Genomic DNA, 22,500 nt, shown 5'->3' with positions numbered 1-22,500 from the left:
CAGTCAAAACTGCATGGGAAATGATTTCTGACAATTCCTCAATATTGGACTTTCTGACGTTAAGTCACAGGGTGTCTTTGGATTCCTTGGGAGCTGTTCTGTTTTTGCTTTTTCCCGAACCCATGCACACACTTTTCAGTATGAATTGCTTCTTTAGGCTGTTAAAAGGTGCGAGCTGTGATTTGACAACAAAAACTAGCTTATCAGGATAGGCGACTTGGCAGTGAAAAAAAATAATAAAAAAAATGCACAAACCCAATAGAGGTAGGGGAGTCGGAGAGATAAAGTAGGACAGATCACACAAACACAATTTTGTACAATCAGTATTTTATATTTTTTTGCATTTTACAATTCATCAACATGCACTGCTTTACCCTAAAAACACACTCAACACCACACTACCAATAAAACAAATCACTTCTCAAAAATCAAATGAATAATGGCAAAATGATTTTTTATAGTATTTACATTTTTTTCCCATTAAAGTCAGCTCTAAAACACATTTTAAGTTCATTGGTGAAATAAAAGGAAAGTTAATCATTAAAGTGCTCTAGAGCACCAAGCCTCAAACAAAATATAAACTTCAAGCTAAAATATACTGTAGTTTTATGATGCTAGCTCACACCCATTATTCCAGCAGAAACTTATTTATTTTTTTACATTTTTTTTTTTAAACATTTTTATTTTATTCAATAGCAAAAAGCAATTAAGAACTGCAATGCTTACCTAAGACTATTCCATCCATCAAATACATGGAAAAATAAAAATAAATTATACTACTTCTGGTTGTAAAATGGGACGTCAAGTGTCCCAAATGAATTTTTGCAGGCTGTAAATTAAACAAAAACTAAAACATTGTAGTTTAGCTGCAATGTCTGTCAGAGAGTAAAAACATTGTTATGGAGCAGCAGCTTTGGTGCGAGTCCTTCACTAATTTTAAGTGCCCCTATTATGGGTTTTTTTTTTTTGGTTTGTCCTCTATCCTTTAGTCTGTAATAGTCCTCACTCCTGATGAACAACTTGAAATGCCTCTTTTACAGTCTAGGCTTTTTTCCATGACTTGTAACAATGTCCACCTTGTAGCTGTAGTCAGTCAACCATCCCCCCCCCCAGTTTCCATTAATCTGACAGTATCTGAACATGTTAGCTTCATGTGTGAAAGAGCACCTTTTCACTTTTCAGTAAAATCTCAGACTAAAATCTTACAGGCGTAATGTGACCACACATGAGTAGCGGTCACTTTTAACGGACAGGCACGCACAGGTTATGACTGTGCACGGCGTTAGTGCATCTTTGTGAGTCACTGAGCTCACAGTCAATGCCCTAAACGGCAATAGCATGAACACAACAACATTTGATCTCAGCCACTCCCTTTCTAAATTGCAATAACAATAAACATTTCTCCATGATGAATTTTTGCTATCAGAGCCTGTGTGGGAGCGGTACGAGCTCTCTCAGCAGCACCATGCAGCACAAACACAGACTGATGCCAATGAAAGACAGAGCTGAACATTCACAAGTATGGTTACACTTTGCTAAACATCTCCCCAGAAAAGCAACAGTTCTTTTTAGCAGGTTTAATGTGGCTCTTTTGTCATTGTTGTGGAAGAGTATGAAGGAAGCCAGAAGAAAAGAATTCTAAGGGGACCTGAGTGTGAATGACTAACAGCCTGATGAAGCAAGCAATGTGTGCACTGTGATGTCACCTACAAGTGAGCAAACCCTGGATAATCCTCCTTTCTGAAACGTAGCCCGACCAAAATGTACAGCAGTGGTTTACCTCATTTAACTAATAAGTGGAAGATCTCAGTTTCAATTCTGAGAGGAGACACAAATCTCTTTGCGGTCGCTTCAGGAACGGCACCCGGTGTAAAAATCTGTCAAATCAAACATGTGGAACGACCCGCTGTGGTGACACCTTGTGAATGAGTGAGTAACTTTATCACCTAATTTTGTATTCAACATGACCCAAAATAAACAACTGACACTGTGAGCTCGTCAGGAAAGTCCTAGAAAGTTGATTATCTTCATTCATCCAAGTGACTTTCTCAGTCCTGGATGAGGGATGAGACATTTTTCCCACAGAAAAAAATGCTACCTCCAGATGAACACATTCAACCTTCTGGGATTTCTTTAACTGGGTGATTGAGGAAAGTGTTTTCACTGGTCAAATCCAAGGGCTCTTTTCCATTAGACTTCTATAGGACCATATGTTTTTGCAGCCACAGGTATCGCCCCCTGGTGGCTATTTAAAACAAATAGTTTTAGCTCTTTTCCTCATAAAGACAACATTTATCTACTTTCATTGTATCCTTAATGACGAGGTCTGATACCTCAGTACATATCAATAAAGACGTGGTTTGACGAACATTACAATAGTTTGCGGGTTTCTCCGAGGGTAGCTGAATAGGTAGAGACCAACCTCACTACCGTCTATTGCTCACCCAGTCATCTTGTTCTATAAGCAGGCATGAAATATGATAGGAACCACTCGGCTCCGACAAGAGCATCAAGGGTTACTTCTAGTAGGCTTTAAAGGGGTAAAGAGATAAAACACTTCCACACTGGCTTCACTCTTTAGAGCTAAAAAGTTGCATCATTCTCTTATACTGTCTATGGTTTAGTGTTAGCATGGTGTATGTTACGATCACGCTTGTTTCTTTAACTCTCCATGATCACATGTACTGCATTAATGGAGCCAAATTCCCAGAGACTGTGCTTTTCTGGACAGAAAGGAGCTAAAAGCAGAGCCTTACAGACAGACGGTGCTGCAATAATGGACAGAATGGGGTAAAACATGTAAACCTAATCTAGCAGACCCCCCAAAATAAAATGATAATATGGGCACTTTAAGACTCAACTTTGATTGTCATGATAAAAACAGAAGTTTATATCCTCAGAAAAGAAAAGAAACAAACAAACCTGCAACTGTTTTCAATTTTAAACACATCTGAATCCCAAATAATCAATTAGGAAGACTTTTAAAAAAGCAGAATGCGGACTATTTTACTTAATGAGAAAACGCCCGACATCCTGCTGTATCAGATTAGTCACACTGTGTGCAGTGTCTGTTATCTTGGCAACTTAGAATCACAGTTTAACAGCCCTATATAGACCAGCGCGGCTTACATATTGTTGAAATCAAAGTATTTGTTGAATAGTTTGGCATCTGAAAAGGCAAAATGCAGGGAATGCATTTATTTTTGTAAACGTTATGAGCTGTCAGGTGAACACATTCAAGCTCGCTGCCTATGCTTGCTTTTAAATGAAATGCACTGATAAAAACAATCAAATTGGATCAACCACGCTCAGTCTCTCTTCACACCCAAGCAGTTTGCCTCTGAAATGAATGAGCGCTGCAGCCGCCCCACTTTGCTTCTTTTCAAACCCACGCTTACGGGAGGGGAGCTTCATTTATTTGGTGCACCACTTTCCTTCTTCCCGGCTCTGGCTTCTGTCTTCTTGCCCTGTGCAGATGTTGTCGCTGCTGCTTTCTGGGCTTTGTCTTTGGGTGTGGTCTGTGCAGCGGCAGAGGCTGAGGCAGACTCAGCTGAAGTGCTGGAGGATTTGGAGGCCTGCGCGGGCTTTGAGGTAGTGTTGGAAGGATGTCTCCGACGCCTCCCTTCATCCCCAGCCGAGGACGAGGTACGCCTCCTCCTGCTGCCATCGTCTCCTATCGGGGGCTGCAGAGAGTCATCACAGGAAAACAAAGCGTAACTACGCGTGGGACAATAGATCACTCACGAGAATTGTTCATTTTTGCTGAGACCAGATGATACAGTTCTATGACTGCAGGCGCAGACTGAGCAGCTCCGAGTCTGTTAGTGTTTCAGTATGAAATAATGATGTTAGAATAATTTTATATGAGGATATGCTAGCTTCTCTTTTCGTTAATAATTCATTTAGCCCAATAAAACTTGCAGGTAAAGAGCACTCTAGTGTGGAGATAACATGAAGCATCCTTTCAAACTTGTAGCCAGCAGACACTCACCACCACCCTGAAGTCCTCCAAGTTCTTGAACTGCGAGAGGTGTTCCTGCAGCTTCGGATCAATAGGCTGGTTCTTTATCTTTGAATATTTCAAAAAGGCCCAGAACTTCTCTAGTCCATACAGCTGACCTGGAAAGGGAAATGCAAGGAAGAGCAGTTTCATTCAGTGTTGAATTCTAGGTAAAATTCAAATGCCTAAATGTAGGGGACATTTTTCTAGTCAACTTGTATCAAAAGAAGAAAAACAAAGGAGGGCCTAGCAAAAAAAAAGTTTGGGAACCACTGGATTAACTGCTTTTCCATTCCAATTTTGTACCTCCTAATGTGCATGGTCATTGTCATAGCAATGCGTCCGAGTGTCCTGTGACATAATTAAATGCAATGTAAGTGCTACAATAAAAGTGGACGTCGAGGCAAGGATGTATCTGTATATATACTCTGTGTCTGTGGCTTTTCATCAGAATCGAGGACCACGCTGGAAAAATGGCGGTTTTGAGTTTCATGAACGAGGCGCTCTCATGATGCCACTGACCAGCCAATTGGTTACATGCAGTCCTCCTGCTTGGATCGCTTGGCTGAGCAGGTACTAATCCAAACTAGCCGATTTAAACAGCTCAGATCTACTTTGATCTGAAAGCCAGCTCTTTTAATTTAGTCTGCTAATACCGGATACTTGCATTTTCATAAAATTAATATAACAAATACTATTAGTGGTTAGGTAAGAGGGAATACACGCCACATGTACTGTAGCAGAATGTTTTATAAAGATTGGTTGAGTCTAAACAAAAACAACCACAGTTTGTTTGCTTCACTGAGTCAGTGTTGAAATGGACTGAGAGAACTACATTAACGCCCTCTTCTCTTTACACACTTCCACATTAAACTGAGAGGGTCAAGTGAACCAAAGCTAAGTCACATGTTGGCCTTCTTTAGCATTTTTATATTTAATTATATGTAAATACTGAATATATTAATAGAATGTTTAGAATTTTGGTGTTTTTATGAAGCATTTATTAACCCGCTGGGGGTTTACCGCGGGAAGAACGGCAAAAACGGCGTTTTCTACGGACAGCGCTAGCAAACGCTCTCTACTTGCGAGTGAAAAAAGAAAAAGAAAAAACACCCCTTCCCTATTGGTGTTGAAGTTTATAATGTCAGCCAATCAAAAAAATGATATAGCAACACGTGGCACTTGGTTGTTTAGGGAGAAGGGGAGAAGAGTTAGTGTGTTGTGTAGTTATTGTTTTGTATTGTGTGTCAGTTATACTGCTGAATGTCACATTTGCTCCAAAAAAGCCACTAAAGGCAAATTCTAGTGTAAACGCTGTTCCCACATAGAAAACTGGACTGATGCACCTCCTGCTGACAGACCTGAAGGGTTTAGGCCTGTGGTGTTCTCCTCTGTCTTATGCTTAACAAAAACTATTTTTTGGACTGGCACAAATAATTTGTGTGTCTTCTTATTTGTTGTAGAACACCTGATTGTTCTGTAAATAGTTTTAAATGGTTATATAAAAAACGCCTGAGGCCTTGGCTGCATTTTTAGGTAAATAGTACCATATAACTTTGTTGTTTGCAAAACTTGTGCATAATTTTTTAGAAATGTACAATTTCTATTTGCATTTCAAGTTATGAAAATGATTCGTTAAACATGTTTGTGGGTTTTACAGTAAAAAATAACTTTTTTCTACTCGGATTTTGAATTTTTTGTCTGAATTTAGATCAATTGTGCTAATATAGTATGCCAAAATGAAAACATAACTTCCCACACTCGTACACTCGATCACTGAATATGGGATTTATTCAGAAGAATCTGCTACATTAGTGAAAGCAGCAGCTGACATTTGGGAGAGCCCGTTTACATTTCATGTTTATTACCTTTCTCAAAGTCTCTGAGGGTCTCTTCTTGAAAGTCTTTGAACAGATCTAATCTGAATCTCTTCTCCAAACCGTAGCTGTAGTATCTGAACAGACACTCCAATCCATACCTGCAGGGACACAACAAACACTTCCTTTCACTCTGAGTTACATGCAAACTAATATCACCGAGCTTCAAACCTTGCTTATAGACGTTAGTGTGTGCACATAATGATGCACTGTGAGAAAATGGCTGGGTGAAAATGCAGCGCTGACAGCGAAGCAGTTGCATCTCCAACATTTCACAACAATGGATTCCATTCTCTCGTGGATTATTTACAGCTGTAATGAAGCTGTCAGAGGAACCAGACAGACAAGTATACTGGTTTCTGGTTCAGACAGGGTGAGCTCCAGCAGGAAGAGACATTGAGGCTGCTACACTCTTACACTACAGGCACTTTCACTTCAACAGGCAGGGCTGTGCTACCCACGTCTTTAAACAAGAATTTAGGTTTGACTGAGAAGCCCTTTAGAGTCACAACAGAAGCAGTGTTCACCTTTAACCTCATGCTATCGAACAATGACACTGCTTAAACCTGCAGGCGCTCCAATTCTTGAATAACATCAATAAGTCTTTCAATCTGTGGAAGTGGCTTGTTATTCCAGAGTCACTATCACCACTATGTGAGACACAAACACAAAAAACACTTCAGGGCGTTTTTTAGGGTGTGGTTGTAATTGTGGATAAGTGACACAAACAAAGCAGTCTGTGTTTGCTGTTTGCTTCATTAATGAATGACATTTACTTCTTATCCCTAGGGCACAGACGCAGAGCTCAGGATTTAAATGTCCGCCTCACCTGTAGTTGTCTTTGGCATCTTCTACAGCATACTGTTTGAACTCCTCATACATCTTCCTGTTGAAGTTGTCCCTGAGGAAGAAGGACCAGAACCTGAACAGAGTGTTCATCTCCTGAGATTGCCCAATCCCCAACCGTTTTCGCTCTGAAGGGAAAAATTCAAGAACAGGAAACAGAGAAGGTGACCATTTCATCTTGTTTTCGGTACTTCTTTCTCAAAGCTTGGAGTACGTGATGGTGTACTAGAGCTGAGGAGTACTTAGAAGCAGTATTTGTGGAGGTTTTTAGAGGTCTCTGTACCATTAAGGCACCGTCGGCGGTACTTGTGGTATCCCTGTTGAGTGAAGCCATTGTCCCTCAGCAGCTCATGGGATGGATGCCAAAATTTGGGCAATGACTGAGGGGTACAGCCGTAACTTCCTGATAGCGGGGCTCCTTCTGATGGAGAGGCATTGGAGCTGCTGTGCAAGGATGGAGGAAAAAAAAAAGATGTTTGAGAGGCAACGGGGAAACATTTAGTTGCCAGTTTATTAGATAAACCTTACAAAAACAAATCTAGACTAACAAAACAAAAAGCAGGATTTTTGTCTCATTTCTGTTTGAAGTGATAATGAGCCAATGACAACAAAACCCCCAAAACAAAGTGTGGAATTAGGCTCGAACGTTCCCCACCAAAAGTTGATTTTTTAAAAAAACTTTGTGTAAATCACATTAGCACCAACTTCTTTTCATAAAAAGGATTATATGTCAAGCAGAACAACTGCTTGACATATAATGGAGAATGACTGGCAGGGCGAAATGAGGAAGCGCTCCTTGTGAGACACCATCAATGCAGCCATAAAAAAGAAAATGTCACTGACATGGCAGCTCATCCGGCTCATGAAACACTTCTCTATTTAGTTCCCACAAAACAACAAACGTGACTTTGACCTGGAGACCCATCAGGTGGCGATTGTAAATGGTAAATTGACTGATTCTTATATAGCGCTTTTCTACTCTCCCGGAGTACTCAAAGCGCTCTATACAACATGCCACATTCACCTATTCACACCCACTCATACAAGCACTTCTAAACACAAGTGCAAACTAAACTACATTCATACTCCGATGAACGCATCGGAGGGCAACCTGGGGTTAGTATCTTGCCCAAGGATATTTGGCATGCAGACTGGGGAAGCCAAGGATCGAACCACCGACCTTCCGATCAGTAGCTGATCTGCTCTACCACCTGAGCCACAGCCACCCCACGTTTGACTCAACTCTGACCGTAGGAGGAGCAGCGATCCTTGTATTGGGATGCTAACTGGTCCGTCGGCCAAATGTGCAAAAAACCAAATTACACTCAAATGAAAAAGTCAGACCTGATGGACGCAGAGCGCGGTCGGTGTTCGCGAGAGTCCATCACCCAGCCTATGTGAGCCTCCTGGGGAGGGTTCGAACTGTGGCTCGTCTTCTTCTTCCTGGGCGTCTGGAACAAACACCAGGACAGGACACTGGTTAAATGAGGCACAGGGCGGCTGTGCTGCCTGACATTTTTAGTTTACTTTGTATGTTTCATGATTTTATTTTAGTTTAAGGAGTGAGGAATGATATATTTATTCAGTATTTACATATTTGATCTTTTAAACCAATGTGATACCACAAATAGAAAACCGGCAGCCACTGTTTGTATTTGTAGGAGTGGCCACACTCTTACTGTTATGCACATGTGAAAAAAAGAGTTAGGACAAACAAACAAACAAACAAACAAACAAACAAACAAGGGAAAGGAAAAGTTTCACCAGCAGGCCTGCTGACAGACATCAATCCATCTGTTGATCTGTAGTCTGGCAGATAAAGAGGAGCTTTGCTACTCCTTGTATGTAAGGACACCGAGAGCTTACCTGTCCATCGATGGTGCCGGTCTCCTTCATCACAGGGTAGAAACGTGGTGTCTTGCTGGGGTCCTGGCGTCCGGGGGTGCGAGGGGTTCTGGGGGTCCGGGGTTGGTGAGCTCTGGGCGACTGTGGGACCGTTGTGGGCACAGAACGAGCCAACTCTGCTCCACTGTCTGCTGAGAAGCCCATCATTGCCCCAAAAAGTTATTAATTTATATTTACTGTCAGGTAATTATCTGAATATCTACCATCTTTATGTCTACAATGCACAAAAAAAGCCCATAATACAAACAAAATCACATCCTACACTAGCACCGCAGTGTGAGAGGGGTGTGGTTTAAACTGCAGAAGGTAGCACACAGGATGCTCGCTCATATGAAACCTGCTTCACCACAACTCTACAAACCCCACCTGGCATGAGAAGAGATGGGACTTCCTGGTTTGGGTCAACGGGCGCTTTGGGGGTGAGAGTGTCGAACTCATCTTTACTGATGACGTTCAGCTTCTTGAAGTTCTCCACTTCCTGCTGGGGAGCAGAAATGTGACAAAAGGGGGGGGGAAAGGAAAAAAAGAAGAGTTAGATGACCACTGATCATCACCATTTGCACTCCTTTAACACGGCCTTGAGATCATCTTTTATCCAAGCAGAAAAACAACAATAAATGCTGCACTTTGAACCGAACACAGATAAAACAAATGATCCTGTTGATAAGGTAACAAAAAGAGATGAGCTGGAGGCTGATATTTTTTAAGCTCTTAAACAAAGTAATATAATTACTGATCCAACACGAAGCAATTCACTGCAGCCCTGAAAACAATCTTCTTATTTAGTTGATTTGACAAATCTCAATTTTAAGTCAAATTAATCAATAAAAGGATTTCTGCACTTCCCCTCAGATACTACATTTGGCCGTTACAGGCTGTTTAAACTGATAACACTTCACTATGGTGGTAAAAAACACTCACACGCCAGCAGCTGCAGCCATGCAGGCCTGTGTGACACACAGCACATGTGTCGCAGACTTTGTACTTTACACGTCAGCACCAGACAGAGGGGGAAGAAAAATATGCAGGTGGCCTTGGTGCATGTGTGCTCAGGCAAAACATTTCCCACATGCTTTATTTATTGACCAACCCTTGAGCCCATGAATGAGCTGACCCCGTTGAAAACGTCTTCACAGAGCAGCTTGAATAAAGATTCTTATAGTTGATTCTGCTTTTGTGGTTGGCTTCATTTGTCATTTTGGTCACCGTTATACCAGCAAGCTTTCATTTCTGCTCTGATTTTACAGCCCCAGTTTGTTGACAGATGCAGGATTAAATGATTCTTGCTGAGTGTAACAGATATGTTTTTGTCTTTGTGAGTTGTGGACGGCTCTGACGCTGCCAGTGATGAGGTGGCAGTGTGTGAGAGTTCTTGATGTTTAACCTGCTGCTCTAACTGTTTGGTATTAAAGGTCAACTAATGACTCCTACTTTCTCCTTTCAGTTCCCCTTTGTAGACCTTCTGACCCAACACTTCTCCACAGCCCGTGCATCAACTCCTCATCGTGCTCTTTTTGTCCTGTTACTAATACTACAGAGACTTTTCTCCACTAATAGACATGTTGACATCAGTTTTTCTTGTAAGTGATTACAGAAAAGTCAATGATAATTTAATGCTCATTTAATTCAAATTTTACATACGCATGCACGCAAATCATAGACCCACTTTCTAACATGCATCTCAAATTTATTTGGAACAGCTGACCTGATAAAATAAGCCTTTCAAACCCCCCTTACGCTCTAGGAAAGTGGCCGTGTCTCTTAATAGGCAAAACATGCTATCAAGAAATGTATCAGTTCACCAAAATAATATTAACAAGCCTACTTCTTGCAAATTACAAACTAAATTACTTTGGCCAGCATGCATTTTATATGGATTTAAGAAAACAATCGCACTTCTAAGCTATTAATTAAGATTTTTTAATGTGTTTCCACGTTAAACATCTTCAAATGATTTAAGTCTGCTTCTGTTTTTTCTTCCACTACGAGAACACCCTTCATATGCTGGTAAAAAACAAGCAGACATTTCTGTTCTGTTCTGAATCCATAAAAGTCTCTTTTCACCTACTGATCCACTTCCATGTAACTGAAGGTTACATCATCTATGCTGATGAATGGGACCAAAGTGTTTTAAACTGATGATGTGATTTATGGTGACCTGCTACTGACGTTTGGCCATCAACATTATACGATGCTGTAGTGTTGTAAAACCTGAATATACACTGGTGCTGTGCTATAGTTCTGTTCTAATGTAAGGCTTGCATAATGCTGTGTGACCTATAGTCAGAGTTTGTACATGCACTGTATCCACAGAAGAGGCAGCTTTCAAAAGGAGGTCGCTGAGCTCTGGAAGCAACTGTAGTCTGGAGGCTTGTATAGTGGACAGTAAATGGTGCATTTATTTTTGTCCCTCCTCTGCACGGTGTGAGGTTTAACAGCTCTGTCACAATGTCTTCATGTCAAAGTGGCATGAGTGCCAGTAGTGCTTACGCTTTAAAGGAAACCTACAGTTGAAAGCAACCAAGGGCTACCCCAATGCTCCGCAGCATCATTCAATCATATACCGTCTATATATCCACTCTAGTATGTGCAATTGTGTTTCCTGCTGTATAAGAAAGAAATGTAAGACAATGCAACTTCACAATGATCATCACTGAAGAGGTGGTGCAGACAGTAATGGTTATGAGATATGAGCCCTAATGCAACCATAGCAGAGTGCTTTGGTTACAATACAAACATACACAGACTCATTTTTCAGCCCAGCATTAGATTTCTGATCCATCATGTGGCAGTCTGCTGTGTCATCTAGTTAATTTGTTAGTGATTTCCATATCAGTGATCTGATAACAATACAATTTAAAACACAATTTAAAAGAACAATATGGTACATGTATATTGTGCTAAATGTCAGGTGTGGCTGTAACACTGTTATAACTGCTAGAATTAGAACACAATGCATAAAACGCAAAAGTTAAAGCAGGACTTGTGAGCTGTGGAAACACAAGAAAACTCTCCTGGATAAATTCTTCAAAATCAAATCTGGCGGAAACGGAGGATTCGCTGATAATACAAACGTTTATGGTGACTTTCTAAGTCAGCACTTGTGACCAATAAAAACACTTATTTCTTCTTTGACAACTCCTCACCTATTTAAAAAATATAAAGGCTGGAAGTTAACAGAAGGATGCTGACACAGTTGTTTGTGCCTTTCGGGGTATTTTTGCTCCAACTACTTAACAGTTTATATCAAAGAAGTCTGGGCTCCAGGTTTGCTGAGTCTATCGCTTCTACAGAGTACATGACTTAATAATTGATCAACAAATTGATTTACTCTGCCTTACAGAAACCTGGTTGCAGCAGGATGATTATGTTAGTTTAAATGAATCAACACCCCCGAGCCATTCTAACTACCAGAAATCTCGAAGCACAGGCCGAGGGGGCGGTGTGGTTTTCACACCAGCCTATTAATTAATGAAAGACCAGGACAGACTTTTAATTCATTTGAAAGCCTGATGCTTAACATTGTCCACCCCAGCTGTGAAACTCAGAAACCAGTCTTACTTGTTATCATCTATCGTCCACCTGGGCCTTACACAGAGTTTCTGTCTGATTTCTCAGACTTTATATCTAATTTAGTTCTGAGCTCAGATAAAATAATTATTGTGGGTGATTTTAACATCCATGTAGATGCTAAAAATGACAGCCTCAACATGGCATTTAATCTGTTATTAGACTCAATTGGTTTCTCTCAAAATGTAAAAGAACCCACCCACCACTTTAATCACACTCTAGATCTTGTTTTAACATATGGCATCGAACCTGAACATTTAACAGTGTTTCCTGAAAACCCTCTCCTGTCTGATCATTTCCTGATAACATTTACTTTTACAATAATTGATTACACAGCGGTGAAGAGTAGACTTTATCAAAGTAGATGTCTTTCTGAAAGCACTGTAACTAAGTTTAAGAATATAATCCACCCACTGTTATCATCTCCAATGCCCTGTACCAACACAGAGCAAAGCAGCTATCTGAACGCTACCCCAACAGAGGTCGATTATCTTGTTAATAATTTCACCTCCTCACTACGTACGACTCTGGATACTGTAGCTCCTGTGAAAACTAAGGCCTCAAATCAGAAGTACCTGACTCCATGGTATAATTCTGAAACACGTACCCTAAAGCAGATGACTCGTAATCTGGAGAGGAAATGGCGTGTCACAAATCTAGAGGATCATCATTTAGCCTGGAGAAATAGTTTGCTGCTTTATAAGAAAGCCCTCCGCAAAGCCAGAACATCTTACTATTCATCACTGATTGAAGAAAATAAGAACAACCCTAGGTTTCTCTTCAGCACTGTAGCCAGGCTGACAAAAAGTCAGAGCTCTTTTGAGCCAACCATCCCTTTAACGTTAACTAGTAATGACTTCATGAACTTCTTCACAAATAAAATTTTTATCATTAGAGAAAAAATTACCAATAATCATCCCACAGATGTAATATTATCTACAGCTACTCTTAGTACCATTGATATTAAGTTAGACTCTTTTTCTCCAATTGATCTTTCTGAGTTAACTTCAATAATTACTTCCTCCAAACCATCAACGTGTCTTTTAGACCCCATTCCTACAAAACTGCTCAAAGAAGTCCTGCCATTAATTAATTCTTCGATCTTAAATATGATCAACCTATCTCTAATAATCGGCTATGTACCACAGGCCTTCAAGCTGGCTGTAGTTAAACCTTTACTCAAAAAGCCATCTCTAGACCCAGCAGTCTTAGCTAATTATAGGCCAATCTCCAACCTTCCTTTCATATCAAAAATCCTTGAAAGAGTAGTTGTCAAACAGCTAACAGATCATCTGCAGAGGAATGGTTTATTTGAAGAGTTTCAGTCAGGTTTCAGAGCTCAGCACAGCACAGAAACAGCTTTAGTGAAGGTTACAAATGATCTTCTTATGGCCTCTGACAGTGGACTCATCTCTGTGCTTGTCCTGCTAGACCTCAGTGCAGCGTTCGATACTGTTGATCATAATATCCTATTAGAGCGATTAGAACATGCTGTAGTATTACAGGTACTGCACTGCAGTGGTTTGTATCATATCTATCTAATAGACTCCAATTCGTGCATGTAAATGGAGAGTCCTCTTCACACACTGAGGTTAATTATGGAGTTCCACAGGGTTCAGTGCTAGGACCAATTCTGTTTACATTATACATGCTTCCCTTAGGCAGTATCATTAGAAGACATAGCATACATTTTCACTGCTATGCAGATGACACCCAGCTCTATCTGTCCATGAAGCCAGATAACACACACCAATTAGTTAAACTGCAGGAATGTCTTAAAGACATAAAGACCTGGATGGCCGCTAACTTTCTGCTTCTTAATTCAGATAAAACTGAGGTTATTGTACTCGGCCCTGAAAATCTTAGAAATATGGTATCTAATCAGATTCTTACTCTGGATGGCATTACCTTGGCCTCCAGTAACGCGGTGAGGAACCTTGGAGTCATTTTTGACCAGGACATGTCCTTCAACGCACATATTAAACAAATATGTAAGACTGCTTTCTTCCATTTGCGCAACATCTCTAAAATTAGAAATATCCTGTCTCAGAGTGACGCTGAAAAACTAGTTCATGCATTTATTACTTCCAGGCTGGACTACTGTAATTCATTATTATCAGGATGTCCAAAAAACTCACTGAAAAGCCTTCAGCTAATCCAAAATGCTGCAGCAAGAGTCCTGACAGGGACTAGAAAGAGAGAGCATATTTCTCCTGTTTTGGCTTCCCTTCATTGGCTTCCTGTTAAATCCAGAATTGAATTCAAAATCCTGCTCCTCACATACAAGGTCTTAAATAATCAGGCCCCATCTTATCTTAATGACCTTGTAGTACCATATCACCCTATTAGAGCGCTCCGCTCTCGCTCTGCAGGCCTACTTGTTGTTCCTAGAGTATTTAAAAGTAGAATGGGAGGGAGAGCCTTCAGTTTTCAGGCCCCTCTTCTGTGGAACCAGCTTCCAGTTTGGATTCGGGAGACAGACACTATCTCTACTTTTAAGATTAGGCTTAAAACTTTCCTTTTTTCTAAAGCATATAGTTAGGGCTGGACCAGGTGACCCTGAATCCTCCCTTTGTTATGCTGCAATAGATGTAGGCTGCCGGGGGATTCCCATGATGCATTGAGTTTTTCCTTTCCAGTCACCTTTCTCACTCACTATGTATTAATAGACCTCTCTGCATTGAATCATATCTGTTATTAACCTCTGTCTCTCTTCCACAGCATGTCTTTATCCTGTCTTCCTTCTCTCACCCCAACCGGTCGCAGCAGATGGCCGCCCCTCCCTGAGCCTGGTTCTGCCGGAGGTTTCTTCCTGTTAAAAGGGAGTTTTTCCTTCCCACTGTCGCCAAAGTGCTTGCTCATAGGGGGTCATATGATTGTTGGGTTTTTCTCTGTATCTATGAAGCGCCTTGAGGCGACTTTTGTTGTGATTTGGCGCTATATAAATAAAATTGAATTGAATTGAATTGAATACCCACTGGCTGTGCATACGTAGTATAGCCTGATCTGTATTAACTTCTCAAAGACCCTCCTATTCCACAGAGCCGGGTGGGCGCACTTAGATAGCCTTCAATAATGCATAAATATGTCGAATTCCAAGCCATCAAACATTGTGACAGCGATGGTGACTGAATAACTGGATGGGATGGTGATGGCTTGATGCACACCAGGTTTTCTTACCCTTTAAAATTTGTAAATATTACAATTAAAGTTCTTATTTAATTAATTCTCAGTTTTGGTAACAACCTCATTACAAAGTCCAATTAGACCTTTTGGACTCGAGTGTTAAGTCTAAATAATTTCAGACTATAAAGTTTAAATGTGATCACCATATAAAGCCCACTACACCAGAGAAATTCAGAAGAATTCATCCATGCAACACCAAAACAAGCTTAGCACAAATCCTGGAATGATAATGAGACAGCTAACTTAGCATGATCCAGAGTATTGCCTAATAACTGCAAAGCAGTTTCAACGTCTAAAATCAAGTTAGAGTCAATGTTTCCATGGATGTTACGTTAGAACTGACATATGCAAACACATACGAAACTTGAGCAATATTCTGTGAATAGCAGCGAGATGCAAAGGCTGGTTTGTTCAGGCATGATTTGCTACGCTGTGTGCTGTACGTGCATGTCTGTACTGGGTGTTTCTTTTCTAGTGTCAGTGCAGTTTTTTTTTTTAACCGCTCTCTGGCAGACCTGCTCCAACACGCTACATGATGACTGTAAGACTTTTTTATTAGCTGTCAGTTCCAAGCAGAAAATGCTGCGTACTGATCTAAAAATGCAGGTCGTCTGTATGTCCAGCAGGTAAAAATAATTTTCCCTATATTTGATCCATACATCATCTTCTAGAAGATAATGACTTTATTTTGATTTTTAAAAAAAAAAAGGGAGTTTGAGTATTTGGTGTGGTATTTCAGTCATCTATAAACTTTTAAAATAGATAAAATATACAGCGTTCACTGATGCTATACGAGTGTATTACAGTCTAGCCTTTAAGACTTTAAAATCCACCATTAACGTAACGCGTACAGTATGATTTTCACGTTCGTCTTACCTTGATGCACTCGATTGGCTCCTCCCCCTTCCACAGGTCCTGTTCGTAGTAGTACAGCCCGTCGTTGATGGCTTTGGCCAGGTCGGCGGTAATTTTAGCTCGGGACTCATGGTTACCTGTCCGATCCCCACCGGGATGCTTACGGATGTAGGGTGGAGTCTGGGTGACGATGAGGATCTTGTTCACATCCTGGTCATCCAGCTCATAGTCCGAGTCGTCCTCATCTAAACAGTCTGTGAACTTGTTCTTCCTGGCCGCCATCTGCTCCATTTCCTCATCGAACATGAAGTCCAGCTCCTCCTGGTCGGGCTCTGCCTGTGGAGGAGGCTGCTGGCTGGGAGGAGGCGTTTTACTATCCCCCTAGACAACACAGGGAATACACAGCCATTAACAAAGGAACAGACAAGACCTGCTGGAAACGAGGTGTAAACACATAATAAATGTGATTAAGCCATCCAATTATATTAGGCAAACAAACAGTCCAGAGTTATACTGATCCATCATTAATACAATGTTTCTTACACGCATTTCTATTATTAATGTTATATTAAATAACAGAAATACATCTGTGAATAATCCAATTCAGTTCATCAGCATCACCCACTGCACACTCCAAAAACAACCACAAGGTTCATCGCCACCGTCTCTCTAAAGCATAAAATCAGAATTATAACTTTGTGAAGGACTTAGCTGTAACACGGTATAACTAATCCCCTATCGAGTTCATTTGTGAAGTAAAGAAACAGACATGCAATATTTAAGTAAAAAAAAGAAGCACATGGAAGAAATGGCAGAGGACAAGCTTGGATGAGTGAGTGCTGGAGGAAATACTCAACTGCAGAGGAAAGGCAGTGAGGCTGGAGCGATGTGGAGAGAGAAGAGCCGGCAATGCACACTTCATCACTGACATACTGCCAGGAAAAAGATGGAGGAGATGGGCGAAAGGTGTTGACAGTAAACACAGAGGAAAGGAGAAGACAAGCATTATGACGTAGTAACAAATGAGAGACAATGGAAGGGATGAAAGATGGAAAATATGTTTGAAAACTTTTAATTTAATGAAACCTGGTGACGGAGTGAAGCATGCGTGTGCCCTTCTAGTTCTGATTGTTATGGCCATAATTTCTACCAGTTACCATAATAACATACTCAAAATTAAAGCAACCCTAGGCATGAGGGGAGTGGCCCGTTTCACCTTTTTGCACTCACTACCTTTGCTTTTGCAGAGGGCTGCCTATGACGTTTCTCAACCTGGATCCAGGCGTCAGGGTCGGGCTTGGGGGCGAGGGCATCTTTGGAGTCATCTGTGGCCGGTAGAGATTCCTGGCTGGAGGAGCCAGGGTCAGGGGAGTCCTGAGGCTGCACGGGATCAGGAGTCGCCGCTGCCTTCACAGGTGATGAAGCTGAAAACCCCGACACGTAACACAGACACTCAGTCAACCTTGTACAGAGTAAAAAAACAAAAAGCTCAAAGCAACATAAAACTCTGCGTTTAATCTCAATACCAACAACTCAACAATACCTGATATTAGAGAAACTGAACTGTTTTTGATGACTAATGGCAGCTTTGTCAGCTTGTTTACAAAGTGTCCATCAAAACCTGTTTTTATGACTTCCAGACAGCGTCATCTTAATTATTAAATTTTAAAAAAAGAAATCATAAATATGGATGTTTAATTTAGCATGGAAAAATAAAAATAAAAATAATTAGACTGAATTAATCATTCAAGCATAAAGATGATGCTTTTTTACAGCGTCAACAAATCTCATGATTTCAAAGCCAGTCTGTCTACTGTCTCTCTATCCACTGTGATTTTGTGCTTCTGCAGCCATTGCTCCCAAATATGTAGGCTCATTTAGTAAAATGTTCCAGCAATGTCATGTTTGTGGTGCCTTCCAGCTGCGTTTAATCCACATTTGCTGCTCAACTGAATATTTGGGGCAGTAGGTTGGTGAAAACCGAGTCAAAATAAACTGTGTGTTCATAGTTCACCCAGTGTCAAAGGGGCCGCTTAGCGGTGCTCTTTAAATAGAACTTAATTTTTGTATAGCAAAGGGACACGACACCCCAAAGTGCTAACATTCTATATATATGGGGTTTTGGATACACACTATGCATCTACATCATGAGATTTGCTGAGAGGATATCATTAGGATACTGACCGGAGTTTGTGGCATTGAGGGTCTGTCGAGGAACAAACTCAGGACAGTTAATGAGCTGGGAGAAGTCGGTGCGAGGGGAACCAACGGTGGTAGGGGTGGGAATCGGCCAACGCTCAGGGTCTGTTTTACAGCGGATCCTTTCATCAACCAGCTCCACCTCTGTGCTGCTCTTCAGAGCCTTCAAAATGCGAGATAGATACCAGAGCCAAGCATTAAAGTCAAGGCATGTAGTTAAGAATATAAGAACTTTTAGTTTAGCATTGATAAAAAATAAATAATTACACACACACTTATTTTTAAAACATTTCATTTGTCATGAAAAGTAGCACTCCATGACTTCTCAAAGTCCTTCACTGCTACCATCTCTACAAATGTCAAACTTAGCACGATTAGAAGTTAAAAACTAACCGACAAAACAAACACTGATGTGACAAGAAACAAGCTTTACAGCCTGAGCACACGCAGCATTTACACTGGTGATGTGATGCTACCTCAATGATGAGGCTGACGTCAGTGGTGAGGGCCTGCACTCTGTGGAAGCTGGCGATGAGGGAGATGGGGAGGAAACCCTGCGTGTCCATTTTTCTCCTCAGGAAGAAGTCTCGCTCCAGATTGTGGAGGCTAAAGTAGTACTCACTGAAAAGGAAGGACAACATAATACATTTAATCACCAGCACAAACAAAACAAAGTTGTTTAACAGTCCATAAAGGAGATCCGTAAAGGAGCAGATTACCCATTTTGAAGTATTATAGTGAAGCTGGCAAATTTGTGCCTGTGTCCCTGAGGCTCCATTGATTTCAGGAATCAGGAACTATTCCCAAATAATTTACAATACTCTGTGTTACAGAAACATTTCAGTCTAGTATTGAGGTAGAAACCTGTAAGTCACCAATACAAAGAAGTATAAAAAATATATATTAAGAAATCATATTTTCTTTTATAATCCTTACCAAAAAAAAGACATAGTCTGACTTTAGCACCATATCTAGACTGGAAGAGCTCCCTGCTGACTGCCTGTCACACTATTTGAAATCACCATGGCACACTTTAGTGCCCACCCTGCGGGCGGCAAGCAGCCAGAGTAACGTCGGCTGAGTGAGCAGCCTGAATAACGCTGAGTGAGATGAGAAAGGAGAAGACAAGAGTGGCCTCTCTATCCTCCCTCACCCCTTCTTCCTCCCCTCCTCACCCTCTAACAGTTTTTTCCCCAGTCACTCCTGGGTATAATTCATCTCCTGTCCCCTTCAAATCACTCAGACTATATTTAGCATTTCACCTCACCCTCCAGTCTGAACAGCAATGAGGCCCAAAAGTGTCAGGCAGACAAGCAGTGGACACTGCCCCCTGCAGGCCACCCTGAACCCAGATCACGGCCTATCATACATGTACTGAGACATCCTCACCCCTCTTCTATAGACGTTTCTATCTCATCTCTTTCAGACGTTATTTTTGATCACACTGGTATGAAAAATGCACTACAGAAATAAAGACAGACCTTAATGAATTTATGGTCTTAAACTGAGTGACTTTTAAAAGGATACTCGAGGAAATGTTTTGAGGAAATAAGAGAACAACAAAAATCCGAAAACACTTCACTTACTATGTTACACAAGGGAAGGAAGAACAGGAAATTTAGCTTTAACGGTGCCTAAATGTCATTACTGACTATGAAAATGTGATTATTCATAAAAAGAGAGACAAACTGAAAAGGAAAATGTATCTGTATGGAATATTTTCTTCAATCATCTGGATGCGTTTCACTGGAACAGCAGCAGACAGAAGTTTAGCATCATCTCAGCAGCAGATCATCACTTTCGTCCCATCGTCCACAGTTCATTCTCGTTAAACCTCCTGTCATATTGTTTTCTTCCGTTTAGGTGTTTGCACTGGTTTTCTTTTTGGCTTTTCCGTTTCGTTCAGCACATTCCTTTCAGTTCTGCCACAAACACTGCCTCGTATTTCTGTCCATTTTTTTTGTTGTTGTGCAATTTTCTGCGTTTTCCGTCCTGATGCTTTGGATTTCACTATGATCTATCCATGCGTGTTCCTCATGTAACCTACCCATTTTGTTTGTAGCTGTTCCAAATTTTAGAGGCGGCAAACATCTTTTGCCACACTCCATGTTGCATTCCCATCTTGAAGCAATACTATTAGTTCAACTAACATGTCTCAGGTTGGGGTGCTAAAATTGGCGAATGGATTGCGCTGCATATTTGGACCTGCTCTGGTATTTGTTTGAGAAATGCAAACTACAAAATGACCTGATTTTTACAACCTTCTACTTAATCCAGAAAAAAATATGTCATTGCTTAAAATAACCAATTTTTTTTTAAAATTTGAAGTATGCTTCATGAAGCTGGAACATCGAGCTATTAATAGTAAAAAGTAATAAGAGCCTCCATAAGATAGGACAATATTTTTTCCAGGTATTAAATTCTTACATTTGCCGTTTGATGTATTCCTTAAGAAGCTTTTCATCCACCGTGTACATCTGGAATTTGTTGCCATCATTGTAGTAGTAAACCATGTTGGTGCCAAACTCTGCAGGGGCCTGAGCAGAACCATCAGATGACTGAGAGTCTCCAAAGTTGAGCGGGTATTCATATCGTCCTAAAAACAAAAGAACAGAAGGAACAAATAATGGCATATGAAGGAGAGAGAACACTTCAAAAAGCTGGATTTTCTTGTCTTTGACAGAAATTGCATTGCTGATGATTCTGCTTCCAATTTATGTGTGGCAATGAATGAAAAACACTAGTCTGCACCTCGCCCACGACCTCTTCCGCGTCCACGTCCCTTCCCTCTTCCTCGTATTCCTCCACGAACACTCCCACCGTCGCTCCGAATGCTTGCAGCATCGTCGCCATAGTCCCGCGGCTCTCTTCGCCAACCTATGAACAGGAAAACATACACTCATGATCAAAGCCTACAACTTCTTCCATGTACCGCTGAAGGGCATTATTAAACTTTTAGATTTAAAACTACTAAGAAGTTGAGTTGAACAAGAAACTCAATGTAAGTAAACTGCTTTTTTATTTAAATAGTACTCGTCTTTAAGTAAATTTAAAGGATTGTAATCAATATTTTGTAACTGTCTAAAGCTTCAATATAAAAACAAGTTGTAAATAAACCCTAACAACAGCCAGATCATCTAAACTAGAAGGACTACTGTCAGCACAGATGATAAAAACATAAAAATGTCCACCAACATCCAGTTAGCTCAACAGCTTTATGACAAGCAGCAGCAGCCTGTTCTCGTTGCAGAGATCTGAAACCTTTTAATATTTGTTTTTATTTGCAGGAAAAATTACAAACATTTGGTTTTGTTGGCAATTTGTATGAGAATAAATGTCAAAGAAGCTTTAAATCATCCATCTGATGCAAGATATTCGCCAAATTAAAAAAAAAAAAGTCATGCTTTCATTGAGCCATGCAGTAGGAAAAAAGCCATGTGGACACTAAAGACAGATGGCAGCTTGCTGAGCAAATGTTAAAAAGATACCAGAGAAATAAAAAGCAAAGCCAGCCCAGCGAAGTGAGGAAGAAAGAAAAAGACTGAAGACGTGAACAGTAAACAGTGAGCTCGAGGCCACTTACTCCTGGTGCTATCATGCGCCCTGTTATTATGGAGCGTTTGATTAGGCGACGTGAGGTCAGACGAGTCATCGATGGGCTCTGTGTCTGAGCGTGCTGGGCCCCTGCCGGGCGTCTTGGCATCATCATCCCGGGACACTTCCTCCAGCGGCAGAGAAACCCACTTACGTTTGTTACCTAACGATGATTGCACACCGAAAACAAAGCTTGTAGAGTTTTGGTCCAAAAGGGGGGGAATAAAAAAGATCAAATCCAGAAATAAAGCTGCATGGTGACTAAAACTGCAGCGTAAACCTTTCATCATAGCAATGAATGACTACTTAATCATATTCCAGGTTTGTTTAGCAAATAAAGGACTTAAAAGTCTTTATTCTCATGTACCCATAGCTTCTAGGGTTTTTGTACTAATGCTCTGTATTCAGGTTTTGTAGCCACATAACTGCAAACCATGTGACATTAACTTGTTTGCCATTTTGGATGTG

At 40.8% G+C, this 22,500-nt stretch overlaps 1 protein-coding gene across 8 annotated transcripts in view; it reads right to left on the bottom strand.

Annotated features, from left to right (window-relative positions):
* Nucleotides 1-310: 310 nt before the first annotated feature.
* The window catches only part of larp1b (La ribonucleoprotein 1B), a 29,378-nt gene continuing 7,188 nt past the window's right edge, over nucleotides 311-22,500 (bottom strand). Inside the window, exons 5-20 of one of the 8 annotated variants that reach the window (XM_085258408.1) lie at nucleotides 22,022-22,195; nucleotides 21,190-21,315; nucleotides 20,866-21,034; nucleotides 18,915-19,059; nucleotides 18,424-18,601; nucleotides 17,473-17,663; nucleotides 17,097-17,171; nucleotides 16,261-16,620; nucleotides 8,995-9,109; nucleotides 8,590-8,759; nucleotides 8,068-8,174; nucleotides 7,007-7,164; nucleotides 6,707-6,851; nucleotides 5,869-5,978; nucleotides 3,992-4,119; nucleotides 311-3,683 (exon numbers count right to left, since the gene is read on the bottom strand). In XM_085258408.1, coding sequence (XP_085114534.1) covers nucleotides 3,411-3,683; nucleotides 3,992-4,119; nucleotides 5,869-5,978; nucleotides 6,707-6,851; nucleotides 7,007-7,164; nucleotides 8,068-8,174; nucleotides 8,590-8,759; nucleotides 8,995-9,109; nucleotides 16,261-16,620; nucleotides 17,097-17,171; nucleotides 17,473-17,663; nucleotides 18,424-18,601; nucleotides 18,915-19,059; nucleotides 20,866-21,034; nucleotides 21,190-21,315; nucleotides 22,022-22,195 — 2,624 coding nt within the window. In that variant the 3' untranslated portion in view covers nucleotides 311-3,410. Of the gene's footprint in view, nucleotides 3,684-3,991; nucleotides 4,120-5,868; nucleotides 5,979-6,706; nucleotides 6,852-7,006; nucleotides 7,168-8,067; nucleotides 8,175-8,589; nucleotides 8,760-8,994; nucleotides 9,110-16,260; nucleotides 16,621-17,096; nucleotides 17,172-17,472; nucleotides 17,664-18,423; nucleotides 18,602-18,914; nucleotides 19,060-20,865; nucleotides 21,035-21,189; nucleotides 21,316-22,021; nucleotides 22,196-22,500 lie in introns of all 8 variants that reach the window. The other 7 variants (XM_085258407.1, XM_085258405.1, XM_085258406.1 and 4 more) reach the window with 7 other exon arrangements.

This window comes from Mchenga conophoros, linkage group LG19 (assembly GCF_057382185.1).
Source record: "Mchenga conophoros isolate Kocher_MC1m ecotype Shallow Benthic linkage group LG19, M_conophoros_male_GT1.1, whole genome shotgun sequence".
NCBI lineage: Eukaryota > Metazoa > Chordata > Actinopteri > Cichliformes > Cichlidae > Mchenga > Mchenga conophoros.
The sequence above is the reverse complement of the archived record's forward strand: the minus strand, read 5'-3'. Positions and strand labels throughout refer to the sequence as shown.